The sequence below is a fragment of the Trichoderma asperellum genome, chromosome 7 (assembly GCF_020647865.1).
Source record: "Trichoderma asperellum chromosome 7, complete sequence".
Lineage (NCBI taxonomy): Eukaryota > Fungi > Ascomycota > Sordariomycetes > Hypocreales > Hypocreaceae > Trichoderma > Trichoderma asperellum.
Genome location: NC_089421.1, coordinates 1,409,466 through 1,431,856, shown reverse-complemented (window position 1 = coordinate 1,431,856; position 22,391 = coordinate 1,409,466). Strand labels below are relative to the sequence as shown.

Here is a 22,391-nt window from a genome sequence, read left to right as displayed (position 1 = left end):
TCAACTACAGGCACTTGATTACATAGAGGAGGTAAGTGGCCAAGACTGAAGTGCACTAAGAGGAATCAAGCGTATTACTAGTTATGATTCCAGACAGTCATAATATGACTACAGAACACGACAGAGGCCAATAAATGCAACTAAACTTATGTTATAACTGTGACATTTGACAAAATGCGTAGCATAGTAAAGCCATTTAAACAATTGCTTAAAGTTGCAAATAAGTTTACGAAACAAGCTTCAGACGAGCACAGAGGCACAATCCCTGTGCCTCGTCAGCTCAGAACTCCATGTGCGGCTCGACTCTAGTAGAACATATCCCCTTGTCAGCGCGCACGGCCCACGCCGGGGGGTTTTTTTTTTCATCGACGGAGAAATAATTTTGCTTCGTATAACGCCTTGTGTTGTACGTGCCCCAAGGCCCAAATAGGAAGTTTCAAGATCTTCCATGCAGGGCGTTATAAATAAGCTAATATTCTTAGGCGACTGCTGGTTTGGGACGCGTTGGCGAGTCCCTGAGCTGCCTTATTCGTCTCGAGAAATGGAGCGCTATACGAGGGGAAAGGGGTGTAATCATAGAGCGGAACTATCGTGAATCGGAAGAACCACTAATCGTCACCGAAGGTTGCCGGAGCATGCAGAAGGGGCAAGGATGAATGAGCATTTCCACAAAGTGTACATATATGAGAATCCATGAGCGCCGGGATAATTATTTACAGCTGTTAGTGAGATTTTAGTTAATGATATCGAATGCGAAAAGCATCAGTAAACGGTTGGATGATGATGGATTTGAGAGGACAGCGACATATATAAGGGTTGGATAGACCTCATGCTACAATTAATTGATCATAACAACGGTATCAAGAATAACTCTTTGAAACACTCTACAACAAAGGAGTCGTTTTCGACAGCCTCAAAATGAAGTTCTCGCTATCCGCCGTCAGCCTTGCTCTGGCTGTCACTGCCTCTGCAGTCCCCATCGAAGAAGAGCAACACACCGAGCGAGCTACCGTCTCCGGCTCCGGCCCGGGATCGATCTTCCAGTTCGGATCGGCGTCCAGCTGCCGAGAACTCTTCTGGGATTTTGGCGCTTGTGGCCTCAGCACATTCTTTGCCAACAAGGTCCCCTCTAGCATGTCTCTGGTTGCGCTTCCTTCCCACATCTTTGACGCACACGGTTCCTCGGATCAGGACAACCCCCTTTGCGCCAAGATTATCACCATGACTCACAATGGCGTTACTCGACAGGCTGTGATTGCGGATGAAAACACCAGCAGCGAGCAGTCTATTGATATGTGTTTGGACTTGTGGCAGGCATTTGGTGGTCACGATGGCGATGGCACTCTCATTGAGAACATTTCTTGGTCTATTGCTGCATAAGTACAGAAGAGCGGATGTCTATTTAGTGAAGCGATGGCTTGTGGACTATGTACATATTCTCAAAATTGTCTGATAGCCGTTGACAGACTGCATGTATATAAAGATTCAGAGTAATTACATACATGTACATACACATTCTATTGAATAAGTGCCCTTGATTCCTATTCAGTTTATACATATAAACTTCCTCATCATGTACATATTCTACGCTGAGATGGCATAGAGCCAGACGCCGACGCTGCGAATGAAGTTAGAAGTTAGCGGCGAAATCGTATTCAACAAGTCAAATTTGCGCTATATCTATAAGACCCTATCCCGTGTTCAGCTCCTTCATCATTTTCTACTGTTTAACAGCTCCTGCTCCACCAATACTCGACTCCTCTGGCGAAGGACTCTTTCCATCCCCTCTTTCCATCCCCGCTTTCATACATCGATATCAACGGTTCAGAAGAAATCAAGGATCCTAAATCTCCAGTATCATCAATAGCATACTATTAAATGGACTTTTATGAATTATATTGAATTGATCTTGTGTTTATTTATCCTCATCTCTAAATCCTTAAAACGGTGTGAGGAAATACAATTAAGCCTTTAGATGACTTAACTTATTGCTTCATTTTAGTCTAATTCTACGAACCGTGTTCACATTCCTACTTCCATGCGAGCATCTCGCTCTGCAGAATAACAAGCCAGGCATCTTCAGCCTCGGACCACTTTTCCACGGCATCCAGGGTCTGCTGAATCTCGTCTTCACTGATTCCTGCATCCACCCAGCTCTGATAGAATGGATCCCCCTTTTGCAGCTGGCCTTTAGCGCGCCAGAGCATCCTTTTGCGTGTTTCTGCTTCCGAGTGCACTGAAACTCCAGCGCCAACACGGACTTTGCCGCCGTCAGTGTCGAAACCGGCTTTGCGAAGGAGGTTCGGCATCATTGCTGCTGTTGAATCTGTTTCAGAAACACCCTTTCGTGATGCCCGAAATTGGTTTGCTCCCCAGAGCTGATCGAGATTGAGGCTCTGCGGATAAAAGTGGTGGTTCATGCCATCGCGCGTGGCCAAGATACCGCCAGGCTTCAGGACGCGCCGCATCTCAGTCAACGCCTGGAGGGGAGTGTCTGGCGCTGGCATATGCCCGATGACCTGAGAGGCAAAGACAATATCGAATGTGTTATCGGGATAGGCGAGTCCATCTACAGCATTGCCCTCTTCAAAGACAACAGAACCGGGTCCCTGGGTGGGAATATTTGCTTCGGCTGCCAAGGTCTTTGCCTTTTGCAGCACGTCCTTCGAGATATCGATGCCGACTATCGTGCCCTCGCTAGCATATTTAGCAAAGCTTGTGGTGATGGTACCAGGCCCGCAGCCAACATCAAGAATATGGTCCGTCGGCTTGATGTAAGGCAAGAGAAAGGCGGCATCTGACTCAGCCCTGCGTCTTAGATGCGTTGCGATGGTGTAATCGGAGTGGCCCCGAGCGTAGTAACTTGGTAGATTGGTTTGCTCCATGTTTAGAGTGTATTTGGTGCGATGTGAGCTGTTCAATATGTTGAGAATTGAAGCGATATCTCTTCTACTTATTTGTACTGGACGTATAACAGGACGCTTCGGCAAGCCGGGTTTGTATTACTTGATTAAGCCATGGCATCATATGAAGACACTGGTTCTGATATGTTGCCTGCTCAACTCCGAATTCCGGGAAAGACTTCCACCAACTGTTATTACAGCTGCCCGGGGACTCGGGCCCGTGTTTCCTAATCTGGGTTAGTGTGTCCGAAACACTTTCGGTATGAGTTGTGATGTGTGTGGAAGCTCTATTGGAGCCACTGGGACTCCAAATAAAATAAAATAAAAACCTTTCATAAAGCCATTTTCAACAAGAATTCATCATAAAAACAGAGGAGAGATGTCCCCAGGGTGGAGTTGTAAGCTTAATACGTGGCTTCTAGAAAGCAGTGATATCATATCAATCCATTCAGAACCAGATGAAGTCCACCATGTGTTTAAGTGCAGAGAACAAGTGATATCAGATTTGGTTGTCGAAGATTGCACAAACCTTCTCTCAGACAATGTTCTACTCGCAGGCTTCACAGTTGGAGCAGATCATTCCAGTAAGTCCAACTTAGAGATTCATCATCCATTAGATCGCCCATAAATCCAGCTTGCAGATTTTCCATAGCTGATGCTGGCCCTGGCATATCATCGACAGCTTCACTAGTTTCCTGAAGCTTTTTAATAAACGTGGGCACGATGTCCCTTGCATCTTCCAGTGTCCGCCGGCGTGCCGCCCATGCCTGTAGTGTCAAGTCCGCCAGCGCGGCGTAAAATTTATGTTCTCCTGGCAGTGTCATAGATTGTTCGTTGAACAATTCCTCTAATAATATCCACGCAGTATCGACAAGGTGGCCACTGATACGTTGTCGTAGCTCGCTGGCCATGTATACCAGGGCATCAACTGGAGTTTTGCACGCCATGTGATCCACCAGGTTTATGGAGAAGTTTGTTTGGCGCAAGTCACGGTTTAACTCTAGCAGCTTGATGCTGCTTTCAAATATAAGATCTTGATCGGCTTGAGACATGTTTCTACCTCTTTCAGGTTGGTGGCGAGGATGGAACATTGAAAAGCGCTGGTTGTGAACGGTCAGGCCCGCCAAGGCAATCGAGAGCTGGTGTAGTGGTATACTCTGGTCAAGGTAGGCAAGATACCTTTCCTGGAGCAGGTAAGTTACGTGACCAAGCATCTCTCTTTTCACTGCCATGCTTTCAACACTAGATGACGTGGCCAGCTGGGCAGCCTTTTCTCTTGGGTTGGGGTCACCAGAAAATCTAGAGGATTTTCGCACATAGTTCCAGAGGTCATATTTCATCAAACAATAAACCATCTCTGTGGCAGCTGTATGCTGAACTGCGGGGGGCTTCTCCATGAGTGGATGCAGATCTGCGTCGTTGACATTCATCGGGAGACGAACATCGCCCAAGTCGTCAATAGTCGATAACAGCCCCATGCCCCGGCGGGCGCGCGAGTTGAAGCCGCGAATGCACCACCATAGGCGTACTTGCATTTCTTGCTCAAAGAACGGCATATGAGCGTCTTTTCCGGCATGATGCAACCCCAATTTGTGAGCAATACGCATAGCTAGCGCGACTGCTGTAATTGAGAGCTCTGATTGGGGATCAATCATCTAAAATCATGTGGAATAAAAAGGTCAGAACGTTATTTCGTCTCAAACAATACGACACGGATTGGGCTTACGAGAACAAGAGTCAAAGCCTGCAAGACTTCCATGTCTCTCGTTGAGAGCAAATCAGTGATAGATAGAGCTCGCAACGCTCCTACGCGGTATCGATTTACTAGCAGTTGCTTACCCTCTCCGAATAGATGGATACAGCTTGCGGGCTTCATCGAAGCTACAGCTAGTGCGTATACTGCAAACATGGTAGCCTCGAGCGGCTTTGCAGTCGACTCCGGGGTCCATGCTGCCTCGAGAATCTTCTCTTGAAGAGTAGGCGCATGTATAATTTTGATGAGAGGGTTGACGTTATCTGCGAAGATTTGCCAAAGTTTGAAAGTGTGCTTGGGATCGGGGTGTAATTCTAGCTGCCCTACAGTTATAGAAATATGAGTAGGGATGAATAGTGAGGGCTCTTGCAAGTCATTATCATCATGGGTGGGATTATTTCCTGCCTCCTCGTCTGCTTGTTTGAGTCGCAATATTGGCGGGGTTTTCAACTTGGGGAGCTATTAGTAAGGAACAGAATGCTGAACTAGGAACAACACACGCACAACTTCAGGCAGTTCCGACCAAAGACGTGCTGCCACAGTCTGTTCACCAAGCAAATTGTGGGTGCTTTGGCTCAGGTTTACCCTAAATTGCGCCTGGAGAGATACCTCAGTCGTCGTCGCGGTCTCAACGGAGTCTGCATGGATCTGAGGACTTTGGGCAACCCTCTCTTTCCAGTGTGAGCTGATCCATGAATTATCCAACGCCTCAAATGGGATTCTATTGCTATGAAGGATAGTCTCAAGTTCCTGAATCTTGGCCAGGAGATCACGTTGAGTCACGCGCTTTCGGTGTCTCTGAGACGGCACTGGGTCTCGGTAAATGCATGCGACTTGTGATTTAGAGCAGCTCGAACACGGGCTTAGCTTGTCGCATTTGACTTTGCGCCGGGCACATGTTATGCATGAATATCGCCTTTGCGACGTCATCTCGATTTCAAGGCGATGCGCCAGCAGATCCTTCAAACGTCAACAGGCAGCTGCGTCACCGACAGATCCCAGAACGTCTTACGAGTTAAGTGTGCTTAATTTTTAATAAATTTGATTCCTTAGGTGTCTCTGCCATAGGATTAGAGACCACTGTGAAACGTCATTCAGAGAGCTTAATATCATTCAGAGCATAGAATGGCTGACTGGATGATGTTATGAAGACATGAAAGCTTGTATGGAGTCGAGAGTTACTAGTGATAATAAGAATGGCTACCTAGTCCGTGTCAGACACTGTGAATTTTTGCAGTTAGAGCTTTGGGGGCCGCCGTGGCGGGAAAGCGTGCAGAGAGCATTGCATGTACCCATATGGAGTCTTACGTGTGACCTGGAAGCGTTTCTTTTAGACGCAGTAACTAAAATTGAGAATAAACGAACGTCTAGATGAAATATTAACAAGTTGTAGCTAAACATTGCAATGGTATTTAATACCACCTGCTTGCTTTTGATGCAATGTGATGTAACCTGGTGGGGCTCTCAGTATTCTCATAGAGCTGAGCATAATAGTAATGCAGATCTTGAGTACAATGCCTAATATAAGTATGGAAATAGAGTCTAACAGAGATTATAGCATCCTGGTAAAAAAAAAAAAAATGAATGAAAAACTTCCGTCAGCTTTGGTAGAGTTGATATATAAACAAACTAGTTACTGTACATTACACAATGCTGTGACCAATTGTGATTCCTCACACGGCCTACACATGCCAAACTGAATGCCTTACATGCTGTTTAGATATCTTTGTTAATATATGCTCACTTACTTATCTTATGTACTTTATCTCCTTTCCCATCCCACCCTTTGGTTCTTTTCGTTCTGGTCATATAGTCGCATGGATGTATGCTTCGTTGATGCAAAACCTCTCGATTGAGGTGACTGGGCAAAGTAAATTCATGACTATCATCTCCCAGGCACTAACAAATAGCATCAAACGATTAAGCGCCTGCAATGCAAGGCAGAATAGATCAAATGAGTAAAAGCATTTGAACCAACAACATTTTTGTATAAAATCTGCCTTTTTGTCCTACAGCCCCTCATAGGCCTCAGATTGGGCCGCTCATAGGTACCAATACGGGGTTATGCAAGGGATATGTTACAGATCAAGTACTTACGCGGGAATTTACTGAGGCCAGCTTCTTCCTCATCACCAAAAGTCCTACGAGGTTTGTACAGAGACTCTCTCGGATAGCTACATAGAGCTCAGTGGTAGATGACCGTAGGCCTCCCGCATGGACTTCAATCACTTAAAGGCTGCGCACTTTACGGTTTCATTTCCCACTCGTTTTTGTTTTCTTTTATTAGCTACACCTCGCATTTTCTTTCTGAAGTGTATCATAGCTTCTCTTTTCTTTGTTGTTCCCCGTCAAATTGAAGTAGTCTCGCTCATGATAATAGAGAACCAGCAAGCAGCTGCGAAACCACCGAGCTTTTAAAAGCATCTAAAATCTTGTAGCGATCGAATTTTCATCATGGGTAACATATTCGGTGCACCGACTCCACGACCGGCTGCACGACCAGCTCCACAACCAGCTCGACAGCCTGAGCCGCAGAGAAGAGCAGAATATCATAGACCAAGATACCAAGCGCCAGAACTCCTCGACATACAGGCGCCACCACGCAACGTACGACCGGCGAATATAGGTGCCTTACAAACTCCACGGTGCCTACATTACACAAGAGAAATCTGCGGGCAAGGAAACTACTGTCCTTTTGTACACGAAGGCGATGCTCTTCAGCGTCAAACACCACGCACACATCCAAATTTACAACGCCCTACCTTGAGACGTCCTATAGAAGAGAATATTCCACAGGCACGAAAGCTGTGTCGGTATTTCGCACAAGGTCGCTGTTATAAGGGAGCCCAATGCCGATTTTCGCATGAGAAAAATAGGGCTACAAGCGCAGAGAATCAGGTGTGGCAATTTATTATTGATTCCTTTAGTTACATTAGCTAACAAAGATCTTGTTCTTTCACCAGGATGACCAGTTCAATAGCAATGATACATATGAGCTTGGCGGCGCCTGGGTGAAATTCGACAAAGGTGCAACAGTATCTACAGTGTCTTTTCCCTCAGACTACAGATACTCGGCTATCAACATGCAAAATCTGCCGGCAAATAGTTCCAGGGTATTAATCAACGAATTACTAGCAGCAGCGGGAACACCGACGTCGGTGATTGATATACGTATCTTGCCGCAGAGGGAGCAAAACACTTGCAACGCAATAATCAAGTCCAGTGATACTTCATTCGCCAAGACAGCTTGCAGCAAGTTAAACATTCTCGCTTTTTTTCCAGACTTCAAAGTTTCCGTTGTGCCTATCAGAATACCAGTCAGCCAAAGCCCATATCAAGTTGATTGTCGGAAAGTTCACTGTGCCTGGGATCGGCCAATGCGAGAAGCAAATCTAATCTTTGGAGACAAGTCTACGGCTCTCAGCGCGCAAAAAAATCTCAGGGAAAGAGGCTGTAACATGCTTGGACCTAAAGTTAAAGCAACTTACCAAGGTAATCAGAACGGTCAAGGAAAATGGGTAGTGAAGCTTAGGGGCTTGAGCGACGCGACAAACGAACAAGACATCATCAAGGCTATTCCCAAGTTCACTAGACCCCCAACTGTCCAACTCGGAGGACCAAGCTATGTTTCCGATCCAGTCCGCGACTCGGCTGCTATCAAATCTATGCTATTAGAACTTGGTCCGTTAGAACGATGGAATGTATCTCCCGATACTAAAGCGAGGCGCTTCAACGCATATGCCACTTTTCTTCACGAGGCATCCGCAAGAGACGCCATGTCTACCCTAAATAATAAACCACTGTCATTCAGCGAGACAACAAAACTCTCGGTGAAACTTGCCGCATCTGTCAAGTTCAAAATACAAGTTAAGATTTACAATATTGTAAGTCCACAAATCGACAAGCAGAAAGCAATCTGGGCGCGGCAGTACATTAGCGCTTTCGAAATTCCGTTCAAGGGTCCATTTCGTATGTTAAAACTAGAATGCGAAAACCACCAGTTACTGGTGCAAGCTAAAGCAACCCTTGAGAAAATTATCAGTGGGCAGATTGTTAGAATGGAAGGAAAAGACCTCCGCTGCGGAAATTTTCGACAAAATGGCAAAGAGTTTAAACAGATCAAATCGATAGAGGACTCGTTCAAAGTGGTTATCGTCCCTGATATACGCAAATCTCAATTCCGAATTTTTGGACAGGAAGAATGCTCACAGTCAGATTTGGATGGAATTACGACAATATTACAGGAATGCACGCCTGAGGGCCATATTATTGAGCTCAATGATGCTGATTTCGTCTGGGCATCAAACGGCGGCCTTAGATTACTCAAATCGCGACTAGGTGAAGAAAAAGTGTCCTTCAATGCCTTCGCGTCAAAGAACAAACGAATTTCTATCCGAGGATCGAAAGCAGACTATAATAATGCCATGGCTATCATTGCTAGCAGGCTGACTATGTCGATCAAAAAAGACTCCAGCTCTGAGATGGAATGTCCGTCTTGCTTCTGCAAAGCCGAAGACCCGATCCGCATGTCTTGTGATCACGTCTATTGCAGCGACTGCTTTATCCAGATGTGTGAAGCGGAGAAGACGGCAACAAGGGAGTTTCGCATTTGCTGCGTAAAAGCCACGAACTCTAGTGGAGCAATCTGCCAAAAGTCTTTTTCGCTATCGGAAATCCAAGAGCATCTTCCTGCGGAAGCGTTTGAGGCCGTCCTCGAGAAATCTTTCGAGTCTTATGTCAGTCGCCATCCGGACGATTTCACATACTGCCAAACACCCGACTGTGACCAAGTCTACCGAATTGCATCTCCTGACTCTGACCGTCCCAGTACATTTACATGCAAGAAATGCTTGGTGTCCATTTGCACATTTTGCCATAGCTCGCATCCTGGCAAGCCGTGTGACAAGGCTAAAAGCATTGCTAAAAGCATTGCTAAAAGCATTCTTAGCGATAAGACGAAAGAAGCACTTGGTATTAAATCCTGTCCTAAATGCTCAATGCTGATGGAAAAAAGGGATGGATGCAACCATGTGACTTGTAAATGCGGCGCACATGTTTGCTGGGTTTGCCTTATGTCCTTTAACGAAAGTAAAGCGTGCTACACTCATATGACCGATGCACATGGTGGATATTATGGGAATTAACTTCACGAAAACTTTGAGCTTTCTAGATTGTTCGTACAGGAGAGGACAAAGTGGCACATATGGAGCCTGTTGCTGCGAGAACTGATAGCATTTTGACTGCGTATCATTTTCTCTCACAGATTTCTATACATCCATTGAAGAAGACTGCGATATAACACTGCCGAAACATTGGAACAAATTTAGATGGAATTGAATAGAAACTCTCTAAACTTTACTGTAGATTCTTTGTCCGTTATCTCCTCTACGTTTGACTCTGAAACCGGAGCTGGGACACCCCGTCTGGTCAAGCCATTAAGCCCCGCGATGAATCATTCTGTTGGCTGAAAGCCACACTAGAGTATAATCAAGGGCGGCAGCAATGTTTAATATCGTGAAAATGCCATGGGGCAAAAAGAGAGAAAAAAAAGTACCAGCGCAGCTAACTGCAAAATTCCCCAACTTGATATGTCGCTGGAGAGGAGACCGGCACTTGCGTCTCCGTCTTGTTCTTGGCATCGCGGCAACTACCGCGCTGCTAAGAGCTCTCCCTCCTATTCGCGAAATAATCACATGAATCAAGACAGGGTAGACCTTCTCGGTCATTTGTTTCATGCAGAGACTACTTAACGATAGCGGCCACCAGGGATCGGCATCGCTAAGGCATAGATAAGTTAGTAAATAACCTGTGTGGAGTACTAGGAAGCGATATACTGTGATATATGATAGCATTGGAGTAGTATGCAGTAGCAATACACACTAGATGTCAGTCACTAGATGTCAGTTTAGTGTGATTACTAGTCTAGTGCAGAGACATTTTCCAGCGTTTTTCTTGTCGAGTTTAGCTCAGTTGTCATACAAGAGCTGTAGTATCAAGGTTTGATCATCGGGTCTTCAGCTTGAGAGCCGCGACACGCTCTCTACTAGTGCCTGTCGAGACAAATAACGGTATTATCTGCCTCCTTATTCCCGCCGATGCGGAGAAGATGAGGGACGCCCGGGTAATTGAGATGGATAATCAATCTTCTTACCAATTCTGCAACTAAGGTTTTCTGTTGCTGCGAGACAAGGGGCCTTTGCACCATGCAAGAAGCTCGCTTACAGCTGGGTAGATTGTAGTTAGCCTCTTGGTCTGTAGCAAGTGTCGCACTCCCGTTTGTATAACCTCTTGACAAGAAAGTCTCAGAGAGGACAGCTGCCGGCTGTGGTATATTTTAGGGAACACTGCTATACTAATATTTCATAGGCCACTCTTTTGGTCGTGTTTATGGAGTACCTAGTATTAGCAGCTTTGAATATACTTATACAAACCCACCCTGTGCTTTTGTCAACATAAAGAAGGACCGGTTACTGGGCACTGAAAATCTGGTAGTATGTAATTGCACACTAGCCACAATCTGGTGTGTTTGGCTAATCCATTTTGCCTATAGAAATTTTGACGGCTTTGGATAGCTTGCGCCTCGGCTAGCAAACGAAGAGTAAGTGATCGATATGCTGTCGCGCGGAGTTTATTATGTCTGAATGAATGAACCTAATTTCACTTTCTCAAGCGTGCACCTTTTAATTCACCACTGCGGTGCTGCTCCATAGGCGATGTTTTATTTAGTGTTGAGCTGAGCATGAGCACAGATACGCGCCGCCACTATTGCTCTAGAACCACCGAATGCCGCATTTAAGAGGGGATCTCAGGAATATTTCAGAGCCAAGCTTCAACAGAAAAGTCTTTTTAACAAGTCAATACTTGTCGCTGGGGGCTAGCGTAACGACACCGAGTCAACGGCAAGCCCACTCGCATTCTCATAACGGCGGCCGACTTCTCCTGACTCGTGTAATTCGCCTACCTATTGGTGGAAAGCTTCTGGGTTCCCCTCTCTGCGAGGCTGTCGCACGTTGCATACCCGATCCTTAGTAGACATCCATCAACGGATCTCTTGTCCTGTCATGGAAAAGATCTCTCACCGTGTGTTGAGACGTCAAAGGAAACCGGTAGCAAATATTGTGTGGCGTTGAGGCGGCGTTAAAACTATTCGCTATGGCGTGTGTCATGTATGTGCCCAGCCCCTTGGAAGAGTGGAGTGACAGTTTCCGCGTGGTTGGACTATAGGCTTGGATGATGGGTCTGGCTCGGAGGATGAGCTGGATGCGGCAAACTCGAGCTACCGGTTGTAAGGAACGGGCCAAGCGGCGCGGTCGACAACGGGAACCCACCATATAGCATGCCCGCACTAACTATAGCAGATGTGCCAGTGCGATGCCTACTCTTGGCTTCTTGGCCGATGCTAACTTGCGCCATCTGACGTTGACAAACAAATGGCACGTTTGCTAACTCAGTCTTGAAGCATAGGCGATACGATTTATACGTTAGAGACAGCCGCTAAGCATGCCCAACAAAAAATCCTACCGGCTCTAAGCGTCGTTAATATTGAAACTGAGGTGAATATGTCCATGTGCCCTCAAAACGCCGCCGGAAGACCCTGATTAACTATTGGAATCTTCGGAAACCATTCCCAATGACAGAAGGCGTTGAGAACAAGATATACGAGGTACGACATGAAGTACAGCTGGATGGTGATGCCAGTAGTAGTCTCCTTAGCCTTCTCATTACGCAACCCTAAGTAAGCAACAAAGAGGTTAGATATGTGTCAAGTGTACTAAGGCTGGAATGCCCTGGCTAATCAAGCGTCTCACCATGCCGAGGCAGGTCGCACCCGCAAAAGGGTCTGCGCCGCCCCATCAACAACGTGCTACAGACACCATTATCCAGCTATTTCGTTTAGCGCCTCTCAGCTGCTCGGCCGAGCGTTGAACATCCCTGCAACCCATGTGTTGTTCATACATGCCCACATATAGCTCGACGGTTAAACACTGCTCTCAATCAGCTTCGCTCTAACGACAAATACGAAACCCTAAGAAGAAATTGTTCTAATTTGCGGCTGGTTTTTCCGCTTAAAGACTAAATGTGGGGTTGTGGCAGATATACACTTGTGGAGTTGGCCGTTAACCTGGCCATCTACCATATTCATATTGTCCGGGAAAGTTTATACCCATGCAGATGTAAACCAAAGAATTTACTAGTTGTCAAAGTGGGTGTCAGGGGCTCGACTACCGATGGCACTTGCTGCATTATACTAGCTGAGAAGACACAATGAGCTTCACGATCGTCCCAAAGTCGATCACCTAGGATCTCGCGTAACCATTCCGTCCAAGGAAGAAAAGCATACGCACTCCACAGGATGGTATTCTACTAGTTCTAGCATCGGATGCACGGCACTAGCTGCCATACCCTCAGGAAACCGCAAGTACTTGTAGCCGGCGGCTGCCGTTCAACGAAAGCTTCTATACATATACGAAGCCCCCGGCCCTATGGGTCTTAGCTCTTGGATTTCCTTTGTTATTTGAACTTTTGCTTTGGGTATTTGACCGTATTGTTGTCTTGTTGGAAAGACGAAGATGGCTTCGACGTCGGATATCCAAGTGGCCTCTTTGGCTGCCGGGTTTACACTCGGCTTCGGGTTTCTGACAGTCTGGAAGGCAATTCAACATACTACGAGAAACAGACGGCCATGGAGGAGCCAGTACATCTACATGATTTGGGGAGAGATTTTGGCAAACCTTAGTATCGGCATTATCGGATGGGTCTTTCTTGATGGCCTTATTGGTCCAACGTAAGTGCGGAATACACCTCTTGATGGAGGACAAGACGATGAAGCAGAGAGAAAGGAGGAAAGTGGAAGTCAATTGCATATGGAGATACATATCCACGAACATAACAACATGATCTCGCTCAGATTGTAGGAGCAATCTCAGCTAACTGAATCCTATAGGGTACCCGTTCTATTCTTTTTCCTATTTCTCTGGGTGTTCGAAATCCAGCTGCTGATGCAAATCATTGTGAATCGAATTGCAATTATCGCGGAGAACAGAAGCACGGTAATGAAGTTAAAATGGGGCACAGCAGGCATTATTACCTGTATCAACATAGCCGTCTTTTGTATCTGGATCCCGGCACATACCAATCCTCCGGTTAGCGAATTGTGAGTAATAGATGGACCTCGATTGATTTTCTGCGGCGAGGTGATTACTCACACTGTTGATGATGGCAGGTATGTCCGAATTAACGAAATTTGGGATCGTATTTCAAAGATTTTAATTTTAATTGTCGATGCTGGCCTCAACTACTACTTCCTACGCACTGTCAAAGAGCGCCTTGTTACTCAACATGGACTTAGCAAATACGCCCCCTTGGTCACTTTCAATGCTAGGCTGATGATAGTATCTATTCTCATGGATGTAAGTTTACGGCCTTGATCATACATACATAAGAATTTGGCAGCTAACGATGATATAGGCTATGCTTATTGGACTTATGTCACTGCCAAATCAAGTTGTTTACATTCAATTCCACCCTGTTACGTACATGGTCAAATTGAACATTGAAATGACGATGGCGGACCTCATTACGAAACTTGCGAGGGGCGAGAACTCGGATATGAACATGCCATCCACGTCCCACCACCGAACGGAGATTCGGGAAGACGATGAGGGCGCTAATGCGCAACAAAATTACAAGATGCAATCTATACAAAGCACCAAGCCTGTGGGCGAAGATTTCTCGTCCATCGATGATGACATGGGCCAATTCGACGAGTCTAAAGCTGCTAGCACTCGCGGAATTCTTGACGGAGGAATTCAAGTCGAAACCGTCATCACTTCAAGAATCTCACGAAACTCTAGAGTTGGTGAGAGGCGGAATGACGGCTCGGATGATGAGCTCCCACTGTCGTACCCTGTCCGGTGACTAAGCCAGGGTGTGGGGGAGCAATAATTTGGTGGTTGTAATGACTGGAACTAGCTGCGCCGCAACGGCACAGCAGAGGATACGATACCCCAGAGGATAAGTAGGCCTGAGTCTAGGCCTACTATAATACAGAGAGGAGGACATAATGGAGTTGATATGAACTATTGGGGAGCTACGTAAATTAACACAAATGATGCTATGAATATGCTAATGTTTTAATGATATTTCTTCGCCTGAGCTTTGCAATTCGCCTTGTATTCCTCAATCAAATCTCCCTCAAGATGCACTGCGTCGCTCTCCTCCCACGGGTGGTCCCTTTCCACCTTTCGAATAAGACTGGCATACTTTTCATTTCGCGGCTTAATTCTGTAAGCGAATTTTTGAGGGTGGTTTACCAAACCAGGTGTACTTTTAAATTCCACATCAATCGGCTTGCCATTCTCGTCCACCGCCTTTTCAATGGTAAACGCCGCCAGAAGTCGTGCAATAGTGAGATAAAGACTTTCGGTTGCAAGGTATCTTCCAGGGCATACTCTGCGACCGTATCCAAACGCGTCACCCAGGGGATCGGGTTCGTTTCGAGGTTCCAAATAGCGCGCAGGATCAAACGAATCAGGTTCGTGATACACATTGGGATCGTGCAAGAACCACCAGATAGACGGCAGGATGTATGAGTCCTTGGGAATGCGGTAACCGCGGAAGAAAAGTTCCTCTTCCGTTTTATGTGCTGTTCCAACTGGGACTACCGGAAAGAAGCGAAGCGCTTCCTTGGCAATAGCATCGGTGTAGGGCAAATTGTCTCGGTCTTCGTACTCAGGTAAACGGCCAGAGCCGACCACGCGGTCAATCTCTTCTTGAGCCTTTCGCTGAACATCTGGAAACAGGATCATGGCAATTGTAAACGTCATTAGGGTCGATACCGTAGTATCTGCGCCACCGCCATACATGCTTGTAGCTGTGAGCTGAATAATTTTCATGTCTTCTGGGCTCACTCCGGAACCATCTTCATTACCATAGGTTCTAATAAGCCCAGAGACGTATGATTGTTCTTGGTGGATACCCAATTCCATCTGTTTTCTAACAAAGTGGTAAGGGGTACTAACGACGGCCTCATTAATAGCTCTCCATTTGCGAGCAGTCTGCTTGAAGCCTGTGCCGGGGAACCAATCTGGAAGATGTCTGAGAGCAGGGATGATATCGACAGGCCATGACATGGGCACAAAAGCAGCAGACAGGTTCGACATGACGTCCTCAATAAGCTTTACCAGAGGATCCGGGTTAAGCGGCTCAATGGTATAGCCATAGGTAATCTTAAGAATAATTGCTGACGCTTCACTTCAGGGGAATTAGTTGATGATATTCCTTCTTAAAAGTAGAAAAGAAAAGAAAAGATAGGAACAGAACACATATTTCCAACATACGCTTTCAAATGCTCCATGAAGTTCTGAGGATCGTTTAGCACACGCAATAGAAGACGCTTTGACTCTACATCCTGGATATCGCTAAACCGAGCTGCAAGAGGTTTAGTCCCTAGCTGCTGGTGAATATACTTGCGGTGTTGACGAAATTCATCATCATATGGCATAGCAGGAAGGAATTCGCCAAAACCACACATTTCAGTCGCAAAGAATAACTGGGCTCGTGCAGATGTCTTCATCGAAGTCTTCTCCAGAAGCTCCGTAACGGCGTCCGAATCATGAAGAATGACCATTGTCTGGCCCAGCACATTAACCGAGCTGATAGGGCCATATTTGTCTTTGAAAGGAAGCCAGTGTTCAAACTCCGGTACACCTGGGGGTGGAAGATCGTTGATGTTTCCAAGAATGGGAAGAGGCTTTGGGCCAGGTGGTAGTGGGAGGAGAGTTTGCTTCTTGCGGAAGAAGAGGCGATAAATAATAAAGGCCAGGGCAGCAACAATGCCCTGGGCAATTATTAAATTGGACATTGTGAGTTATACAAGAAGAAATACACCAGGCAGTAACGGCCTTGTGCGTTTGCCCACCGAACCATCAAGTTGAGAAAAAGTCTGACGCCGGGGCATGGGCAAACTATATAATAATTCGAGCTTGACGGTGCTTCCCACTCTTCATCTCTTTCTCCACACTGTAAGCTCCAATCATAATCGAAACATTACGTGTATCTTACTTCTGTCGTTATCGCAGTCGAAGTGAAAAATAGATCGCCCCAGTAATTCTATGTGCGTCTGCCTACATATACCCATGTCCCTCATCTATATACTACCTCGGCGCGTACGCTAGCAGGAACTGTGTTGGCCCCCTCGCTTGCATTGTGCGGAAAGATGAAAATAATCATATATTAGGCATTAGATCAGAGTAAAATATTCCTACTTAGGTAAAACCGATTGATAATTCCACATTGACCCGGACATAATTCACTCTAAGTTAGTTGTCCGCGTTTTAGCTCCAACGAGCTCTTGCTTTAGGGCTGTCAATGTGGGTTCCCAGCGCCCGCAACGCCATAACCGGCGTGAAACTCGCGCGAATCAGTGTGGCAGAATGAAAGTGATAGAAGTGAGGATTATATATTGGACTGGAATCCTAAGGCCAAGTTTCGGCCATACACACCATCCACACGTGTTGCAACTTTTAATAGAGCGTCACATCGCCCTGTATTCATCGTAGTCACGAACATGCCAGTTAAGCACAGCGACATAGCCGAGCGAAAAGCTGCGTGGTTGCAAAAGGGTCAGCGTGGATACTTCTCCAAAAATTAGTCGATCTTGGCCATAGTTTCAAATGCAATATGATGCAGCCGAGTCAAACTAATCAAATAATAACGGTTGTTACCTTGTCTCAAAGAACTGGCTAAATGGAGTTTCGCGTAAACTTTCCACCCCAGTGGGATGCCTGCGTAGTAGTTTATCCTTGCAATATCCTGTTGAAAACCGATGTTTGTCTCAGCGTAACTTTGAGGCTCGTAGGGCTGTCATGCTTTCTTGAAGTCTCAGCTTTCGAACTGAGAATCCTCTCTGCCCCACAGGTTCGCGAAGCTCGCCTAGGATAGACGAAAGAGGAAAATGCTGATAAGCCGAATAGGGATGGCGCTACATCCCGAAGATATCCCACTGTTGTCCTACTGTTGCGAAACAACGTGTCAGATCAATTCTAAAACGAGCAACCCCGCGTAAATGGAATGGAGCATGGATGGATGCAACCATTAAGTTGCTATGGGAAATATTATCCAATCAACTAGACATGAAACATACATAGAAACCGGGCAACTAATCAACACACAATTTAGATGGCATACGCGCAGAAGTTGCCTTGTTACTCTCAACATACCTACCCGCATACTCAACTAGTCTGTTGTCTCTGCCCATTTGCTAATATTTGGCAACTTTCCAAATGCGCACACAAACCAAAACCGTCACCTTTCTTCATTGCTAAATACATAGAGTATCTGGGTACTCACTACTCACTTCTTCGTATTGATATCCTTAGCTTTGGCATTGTGTGATTTAGAATTTTATATCAGTTAAAATAAATGGCATACACATCATCATTTAAGCCCTGTCTCTATTTTCATAATTCTCTAGCAAGCCTTGACAACCAAGGCGAAGTTTAAGTGGACTTCTTTCTTCATGATGATTGTCAATATATATATATATTTCTTGAAATGAGAGAAATGCATCATTAGACAAAGAAGCGCGAAATCGACCAGATATACAGAGTATTCTTGTCGCGACTCGCTTCACACTATGACCCACTTGGTTAGAGTCTCCTCTGATGGCTATTGATGCTTGGAAAATAACTCCTATCTTGCATCTGAAGAGATCAGCCAAGCGATGCGAGAGAAATAGGGACCGCAAAATTAAAATACACACAAATTGAGAATATGAGCACTATTAGACCAGTTAATCAGTAGAGAATAGTGTCATTGTAGTGTGTGAAGTTGAGAATTGTATGCCGATCATTAGTGAATTCCCTATTTTTCTTCACAGCCCTTGTCAGCCAAGTATAGTACTTAAGTATACGCTAAATTCAAAAAGAGGATATATCCCTTGGAAAATGTACAGTATGTTCTTGGATTGGGTATAACATTGCGTCCTTATGAAACTTACACGTACAACGCGCTTATGTACATATAAGTGCATAAAGTGTTGCAACGACACCGTGACGCTGAATTCCTTGCCATATTTCTACACAAAATCTCTAGTAGAATATGAAGCAAATCGTTTGATCCTTAATGACTGGATAGATGCTAGAAGGCAAAATTCCCAATGAACCTACCTATTGCAACATTTCCTGTTTTTGGTATCCAAGATGGACATTGTCATCCTCGTCCCGATAGATATCTTCCTGAGTAATGTCCTGTTACAGTCCAGCGCGTAAAACATGGTCCTGTTCAGGATTGAAGACTAACTTAATGTCATTGCCTATCTGACTCTTTATTCATCGGCATTTTCTTAATTAAGCAGGCTCGGGCTCGAGATGCCATTGCGGGGGGGTGGATAAGGCGTAGAGTTAACGAAGGAGCAGGGCTGCAAATTAGTCACTAAAACTTCAGTATAATCCCCCCAAAAATTGGTTAGTTAGTAGCTTGACTCAGTCCTGTTCTTTCAGTTATTCAGCAACTGAATCCCATTCTGTCGTTACTAAAAACTTGGTTAGTTAGTTGCTTGACTAAAAGCCATTTTAGATATTTAGTAAGTAAAAGTAGATTAGCCCTAAGGTATATTAGCAACCTTGAATGCGCGTATGGTTCGTTGATTTGTATGAGGCAGGTGAGAAACGGCCAGACAAGAGAGAAAAATAGATGAAATATATATTTAAATATTCGCGTCAAACATGTCGCTACTTTCATCCAACCGAGAACATAAACTCAACATTCAGTAGACGGGCCATTTTCAGTTGCTCTGAACCTCCATCCTCAACCGGTTACTCGGTTCCAAATGCTAAAGAGTTATTTGTACGTAAAGTGTTCCATCGCAAGATCACAAAGGGAAATAAGAAATCCTTAGCAAGTTTCTGTAAAGATCTGTCATAGATTGGGGGGATGCTCAAGCATTGTCGAATTATCGCACCATCCGTATTTATAATAATGAAATCTACTAGTATAATTGCTGTTGGATACATATATATTCCGGCACGCACACATATATATGTATGTATACAAAAGAAGCAACCAAAGAAAGAATTAAAGGCAGCCACAAACTTCTGTTAGTAGATGGTGCAAAGAATAATAGGCTGCGCATTTATTTACCCTGTATTACTGTATTCGGTGGTGCGGGATACAACTTCATCACATGCTTCATGTACGAGCAATTTGGTCATTATTGCAGCAAAAAATGCCATAAAGATTTCGGTAAAATGTCCTGTTTTAGGCAGGAGAGTAAACGATAAGGTCATAACATATAGTTCTAGAGTTTAGATTGTGCATTGTATCATTCGCACTGGTTAGTCGCTGATGCTGCCTGTCGGCATCGATTCGTGATATTCGCCATTATTCCCCCACCAATGCAATACCTAGCAATACCGGCCCTGCAATTACGCCTTATCACGCAAATGCTTCTCGGGTATAAGTTTCTTTATGTGGATAAGAACACAATTAGAAACAAGGGGAAGGCTTCATGTATCATAGAAAACATTGGTCTCAGGATAAGACAGTGTCAACCATCAACATGGGATGCAAACACTAACACTCCAATGCCGTCCTGCAGGAAGAAATCTAGGTACATTTTTTCTTTTGCTTCACCTAATATTTCCTGATAAGCTGCAGGAAAACTATTTCGGAAGGTAGTATTTATCGCTATTTTATGATGCTGCACTTTACACAACTGAAGGTTCCAGATATCTATAAAGGCAGAGGTATTTCCGCGTTGGAAAGGGATTCAACAACAGCACTCAGCAGCATACTGCAGTATCAAACGCTCAGTCTTCACTAATAACCGTGATATATCTTTAGCAATCGCTAAATTCTCGCAAACTTTGCAATATGAAATTCTCCGCCATCACACTCAGCTACGCGCTGTTCGCTAGCTATGTCAGCGCCGCTCCCCGAGGTCACAGCACTCTGGAAGAGCGTATTGCTCGCAGAGCTGCAGCGCGCTCATCGAGACCGAATCAACGCATCGAAACATCTGACAGGAGCAACGACACCAATGTCTCTTATTCTACCAACTGGTCGGGAGCTGTCATCACGTCGCCCCCATCTGGACAGACCTTCAACGCTGTCTCTGCCAGTTTCGTAGTGCCCACACCCAAGGCCCCCTCTGGGGGATCTTCCCGTGGAACTTACAGCGCTTCTGCTTGGGTTGGAATTGATGGAGACACTTATCAAAACTCTATTCTGCAGACCGGTGTTGACTTCACCATTGAGAATGGTGTAGTATCATATGATGCTTGGTATGAGTGGTTCCCTGATTATGCCTACGACTTCTCCATCCAAATCAACGAGGGTGATACTATCAAGGCTAGTGTCAGTGCATCCACCAGCACCTCTGGTGTTGCTATTATTGAGAATGTCACCACGGGCAAGACCGTGACCAAGTCTCTCACGTCTTCCGCTGCTCTTGGAGGACAGAATGCAGAGTGGATTGTGGAAGATTATGAGGAAGGTTCCTCTCTGGTGAACCTTGCCAACTGGGGCAGCGTTGTTTTCACTGGTGCCACAGCCTCGACCAAGAGCTCTACGCTTGATGCTTCTACTGCTTCCATCATTGATATCCAGCAGAGTGGAAAGACACTCACCAGCGTCACTGTTAGCGGCTCAACTGTCACTGACAAATATGTCTAAACTGGTGGTGAGAAAGGCGGCTTTAGCTCCACTGGTCCTTCTACCATGGCGTTTGATGGTTGGTAGGCCTGCTGAATATGACTGAGGAGCTGAGTCGTGGCACATATGATAGGATGGTATTTGGAGGCGTAAGGGATCCATGGGTAGTCCATATCACAGATTCCATAGTCAAATTCTAATCTGTTTATTTGTGGAGAAAGTCAGTATAAGTTGTCCATTAATGGTTGATGTCTCGTAGTGATCCCTGGCATTCCACCTTGTATAAGAAGGTTATATTTAATTTATCTAATCGATCCAACGTTACTATGTGTATTAGGAAGTTTGGGTTTAGAACCTATCTACTCTTACCAATTAGCCCTTAAGCCTCACCTTTGTCTCTTCGTCTTTCAAAAATAGCCTCAGTAGTCAATAGAACTTTCATTCAGGATCAGAGTCCAGAATGGTTGGGCTCTCTATGCATTCGTTCCTACTTAGTGCGTCGGCATTTATTTTGCAAGCTGTACACACCGCTCTTTAATTACACACAGAGTAACAACGCTGGCCTCCTCCACTTAACTCGTGACAACTGCGTTCATGTGTCTTTTTTCCTATGGGCTCAATGGCTATTCTTTTCATTGTTTTCTTTTTTTTTTTTTTTTTTTCTCTTTGGGCATATTCTTCATTGTAAATCGCGTCATCACGCCCCAGAACTACACTAGTACTGGGCACTGATGGATCTTTTATTTCCATGAATGGAACTGCTAGTACGAGCTGAATCGATACAAATATCCCGAAATTGGACATAGAGGAATGCCCCATAATATGAAATGTTATATGGCTTAGATTGATGTACGGCCAATTTGGCTGGATGCGCAGCGACTTCTCTGAGACTCGGAATTCATCTCTGTATGCCGGAAGCATCGAAATGCGTTGAATAATACCCCGCCCAAATTCGATGCTGCCCGGATCAAGCGGCACGGGCGGTCATGGGTATTTTGCGTAGTTCGTCATCCAAGGTCAATTTGAGAGAATCATCCAAAATGCAATGCAACACCGACTTTCTAGGTATTTATGGGCCGTAG

General features: G+C 45.3%; 7 protein-coding genes across 7 annotated transcripts; 4 read left to right on the top strand and 3 right to left on the bottom strand.

Annotated features, from left to right (window-relative positions):
- Positions 1-918: 918 nt before the first annotated feature.
- TrAFT101_011240 (uncharacterized protein) lies at positions 919-1,380 on the top strand (the record flags this gene model as incomplete). Its single annotated transcript, XM_024901462.1, has 1 exon — positions 919-1,380. The coding sequence occupies one exon, from the start codon at positions 919-921 to the stop codon at positions 1,378-1,380; it is 462 nt and encodes a 153-aa protein (XP_024755045.1).
- Positions 1,381-1,954: 574 nt separating this feature from the next.
- Positions 1,955-3,032, bottom strand: TrAFT101_011239 (uncharacterized protein). Its single transcript, XM_024909090.2, has one exon. The coding sequence runs from the start codon at positions 2,883-2,885 to the stop codon at positions 2,031-2,033; it is 855 nt and encodes a 284-aa protein (XP_024755044.2). The 5' UTR covers positions 2,886-3,032; the 3' UTR covers positions 1,955-2,030.
- Positions 3,033-3,369: 337 nt separating this feature from the next.
- TrAFT101_011238 (uncharacterized protein) lies at positions 3,370-5,590 on the bottom strand. The gene is made up of 3 exons (XM_024904812.2): positions 5,161-5,590; positions 4,630-5,106; positions 3,370-4,558 (listed from the first exon to the last, which is right to left on the bottom strand). Exons 1-3 carry the CDS (start codon positions 5,584-5,586, stop codon positions 3,464-3,466), a joined length of 1,998 nt encoding a protein of 665 aa, XP_024755043.2. The 5' UTR covers positions 5,587-5,590; the 3' UTR covers positions 3,370-3,463.
- A 1,350-nt stretch (positions 5,591-6,940) lies between these two features.
- TrAFT101_011237 (uncharacterized protein) lies at positions 6,941-10,101 on the top strand. The gene is made up of 2 exons (XM_024902878.2): positions 6,941-7,554; positions 7,620-10,101. The coding sequence occupies exons 1-2, from the start codon at positions 7,111-7,113 to the stop codon at positions 9,798-9,800; spliced, it is 2,625 nt and encodes an 874-aa protein (XP_024755042.2). The 5' UTR covers positions 6,941-7,110; the 3' UTR covers positions 9,801-10,101.
- Positions 10,102-13,149: 3,048 nt separating this feature from the next.
- Positions 13,150-14,574, top strand: TrAFT101_011236 (uncharacterized protein; the record flags this gene model as incomplete). Its single annotated transcript, XM_024901447.2, has 4 exons — positions 13,150-13,441; positions 13,601-13,810; positions 13,880-14,066; positions 14,125-14,574. Exons 1-4 carry the CDS (start codon positions 13,227-13,229, stop codon positions 14,572-14,574), a joined length of 1,062 nt encoding a protein of 353 aa, XP_024755040.1. The 5' UTR covers positions 13,150-13,226.
- Positions 14,575-14,713: 139 nt separating this feature from the next.
- TrAFT101_011235 (uncharacterized protein) lies at positions 14,714-16,566 on the bottom strand. The gene is made up of 2 exons (XM_024902172.2): positions 15,996-16,566; positions 14,714-15,909 (listed from the first exon to the last, which is right to left on the bottom strand). Exons 1-2 carry the CDS (start codon positions 16,517-16,519, stop codon positions 14,790-14,792), a joined length of 1,644 nt encoding a protein of 547 aa, XP_024755039.2. The 5' UTR covers positions 16,520-16,566; the 3' UTR covers positions 14,714-14,789.
- Positions 16,567-20,529: 3,963 nt separating this feature from the next.
- Positions 20,530-21,330, top strand: TrAFT101_011234 (uncharacterized protein; the record flags this gene model as incomplete). The annotated part of the gene is made up of 1 exon (XM_024901442.1): positions 20,530-21,330. The coding sequence occupies one exon, from the start codon at positions 20,530-20,532 to the stop codon at positions 21,328-21,330; it is 801 nt and encodes a 266-aa protein (XP_024755038.1).
- Positions 21,331-22,391: the final 1,061 nt, after the last annotated feature.

What these genes read in the sequence shown, in the direction of transcription:
- TrAFT101_011235 (XM_024902172.2), bottom strand. Translation starts at nt 16,519, where the DNA reads ATGTCCAATTTAATAATTGCCCAGGGCATTGTTGCTGCCCTGGCCTTT. An exon ending in TTCATGGAGCATTTGAAAGC is followed by an intron (nt 15,910 to 15,995) that starts GTATGTTGGAAA and finishes ATTCCCCTGAAG; the next exon opens with TGAAGCGTCAGCAATTATTC.
- TrAFT101_011239 (XM_024909090.2), bottom strand. Translation starts at nt 2,885, where the DNA reads ATGGAGCAAACCAATCTACCAAGTTACTACGCTCGGGGCCACTCCGAT.
- TrAFT101_011238 (XM_024904812.2), bottom strand. Translation starts at nt 5,586, where the DNA reads ATGACGTCGCAAAGGCGATATTCATGCATAACATGTGCCCGGCGCAAA. An exon ending in GGTCGGAACTGCCTGAAGTT is followed by an intron (nt 5,107 to 5,160) that starts GTGCGTGTGTTG and finishes TAGCTCCCCAAG; the next exon opens with TTGAAAACCCCGCCAATATT. An exon ending in AGGCTTTGACTCTTGTTCTC is followed by an intron (nt 4,559 to 4,629) that starts GTAAGCCCAATC and finishes ACATGATTTTAG; the next exon opens with ATGATTGATCCCCAATCAGA.
- TrAFT101_011237 (XM_024902878.2), top strand. Translation starts at nt 7,111, where the DNA reads ATGGGTAACATATTCGGTGCACCGACTCCACGACCGGCTGCACGACCA. An exon ending in CTACAAGCGCAGAGAATCAG is followed by an intron (nt 7,555 to 7,619) that starts GTGTGGCAATTT and finishes TTCTTTCACCAG; the next exon opens with GATGACCAGTTCAATAGCAA.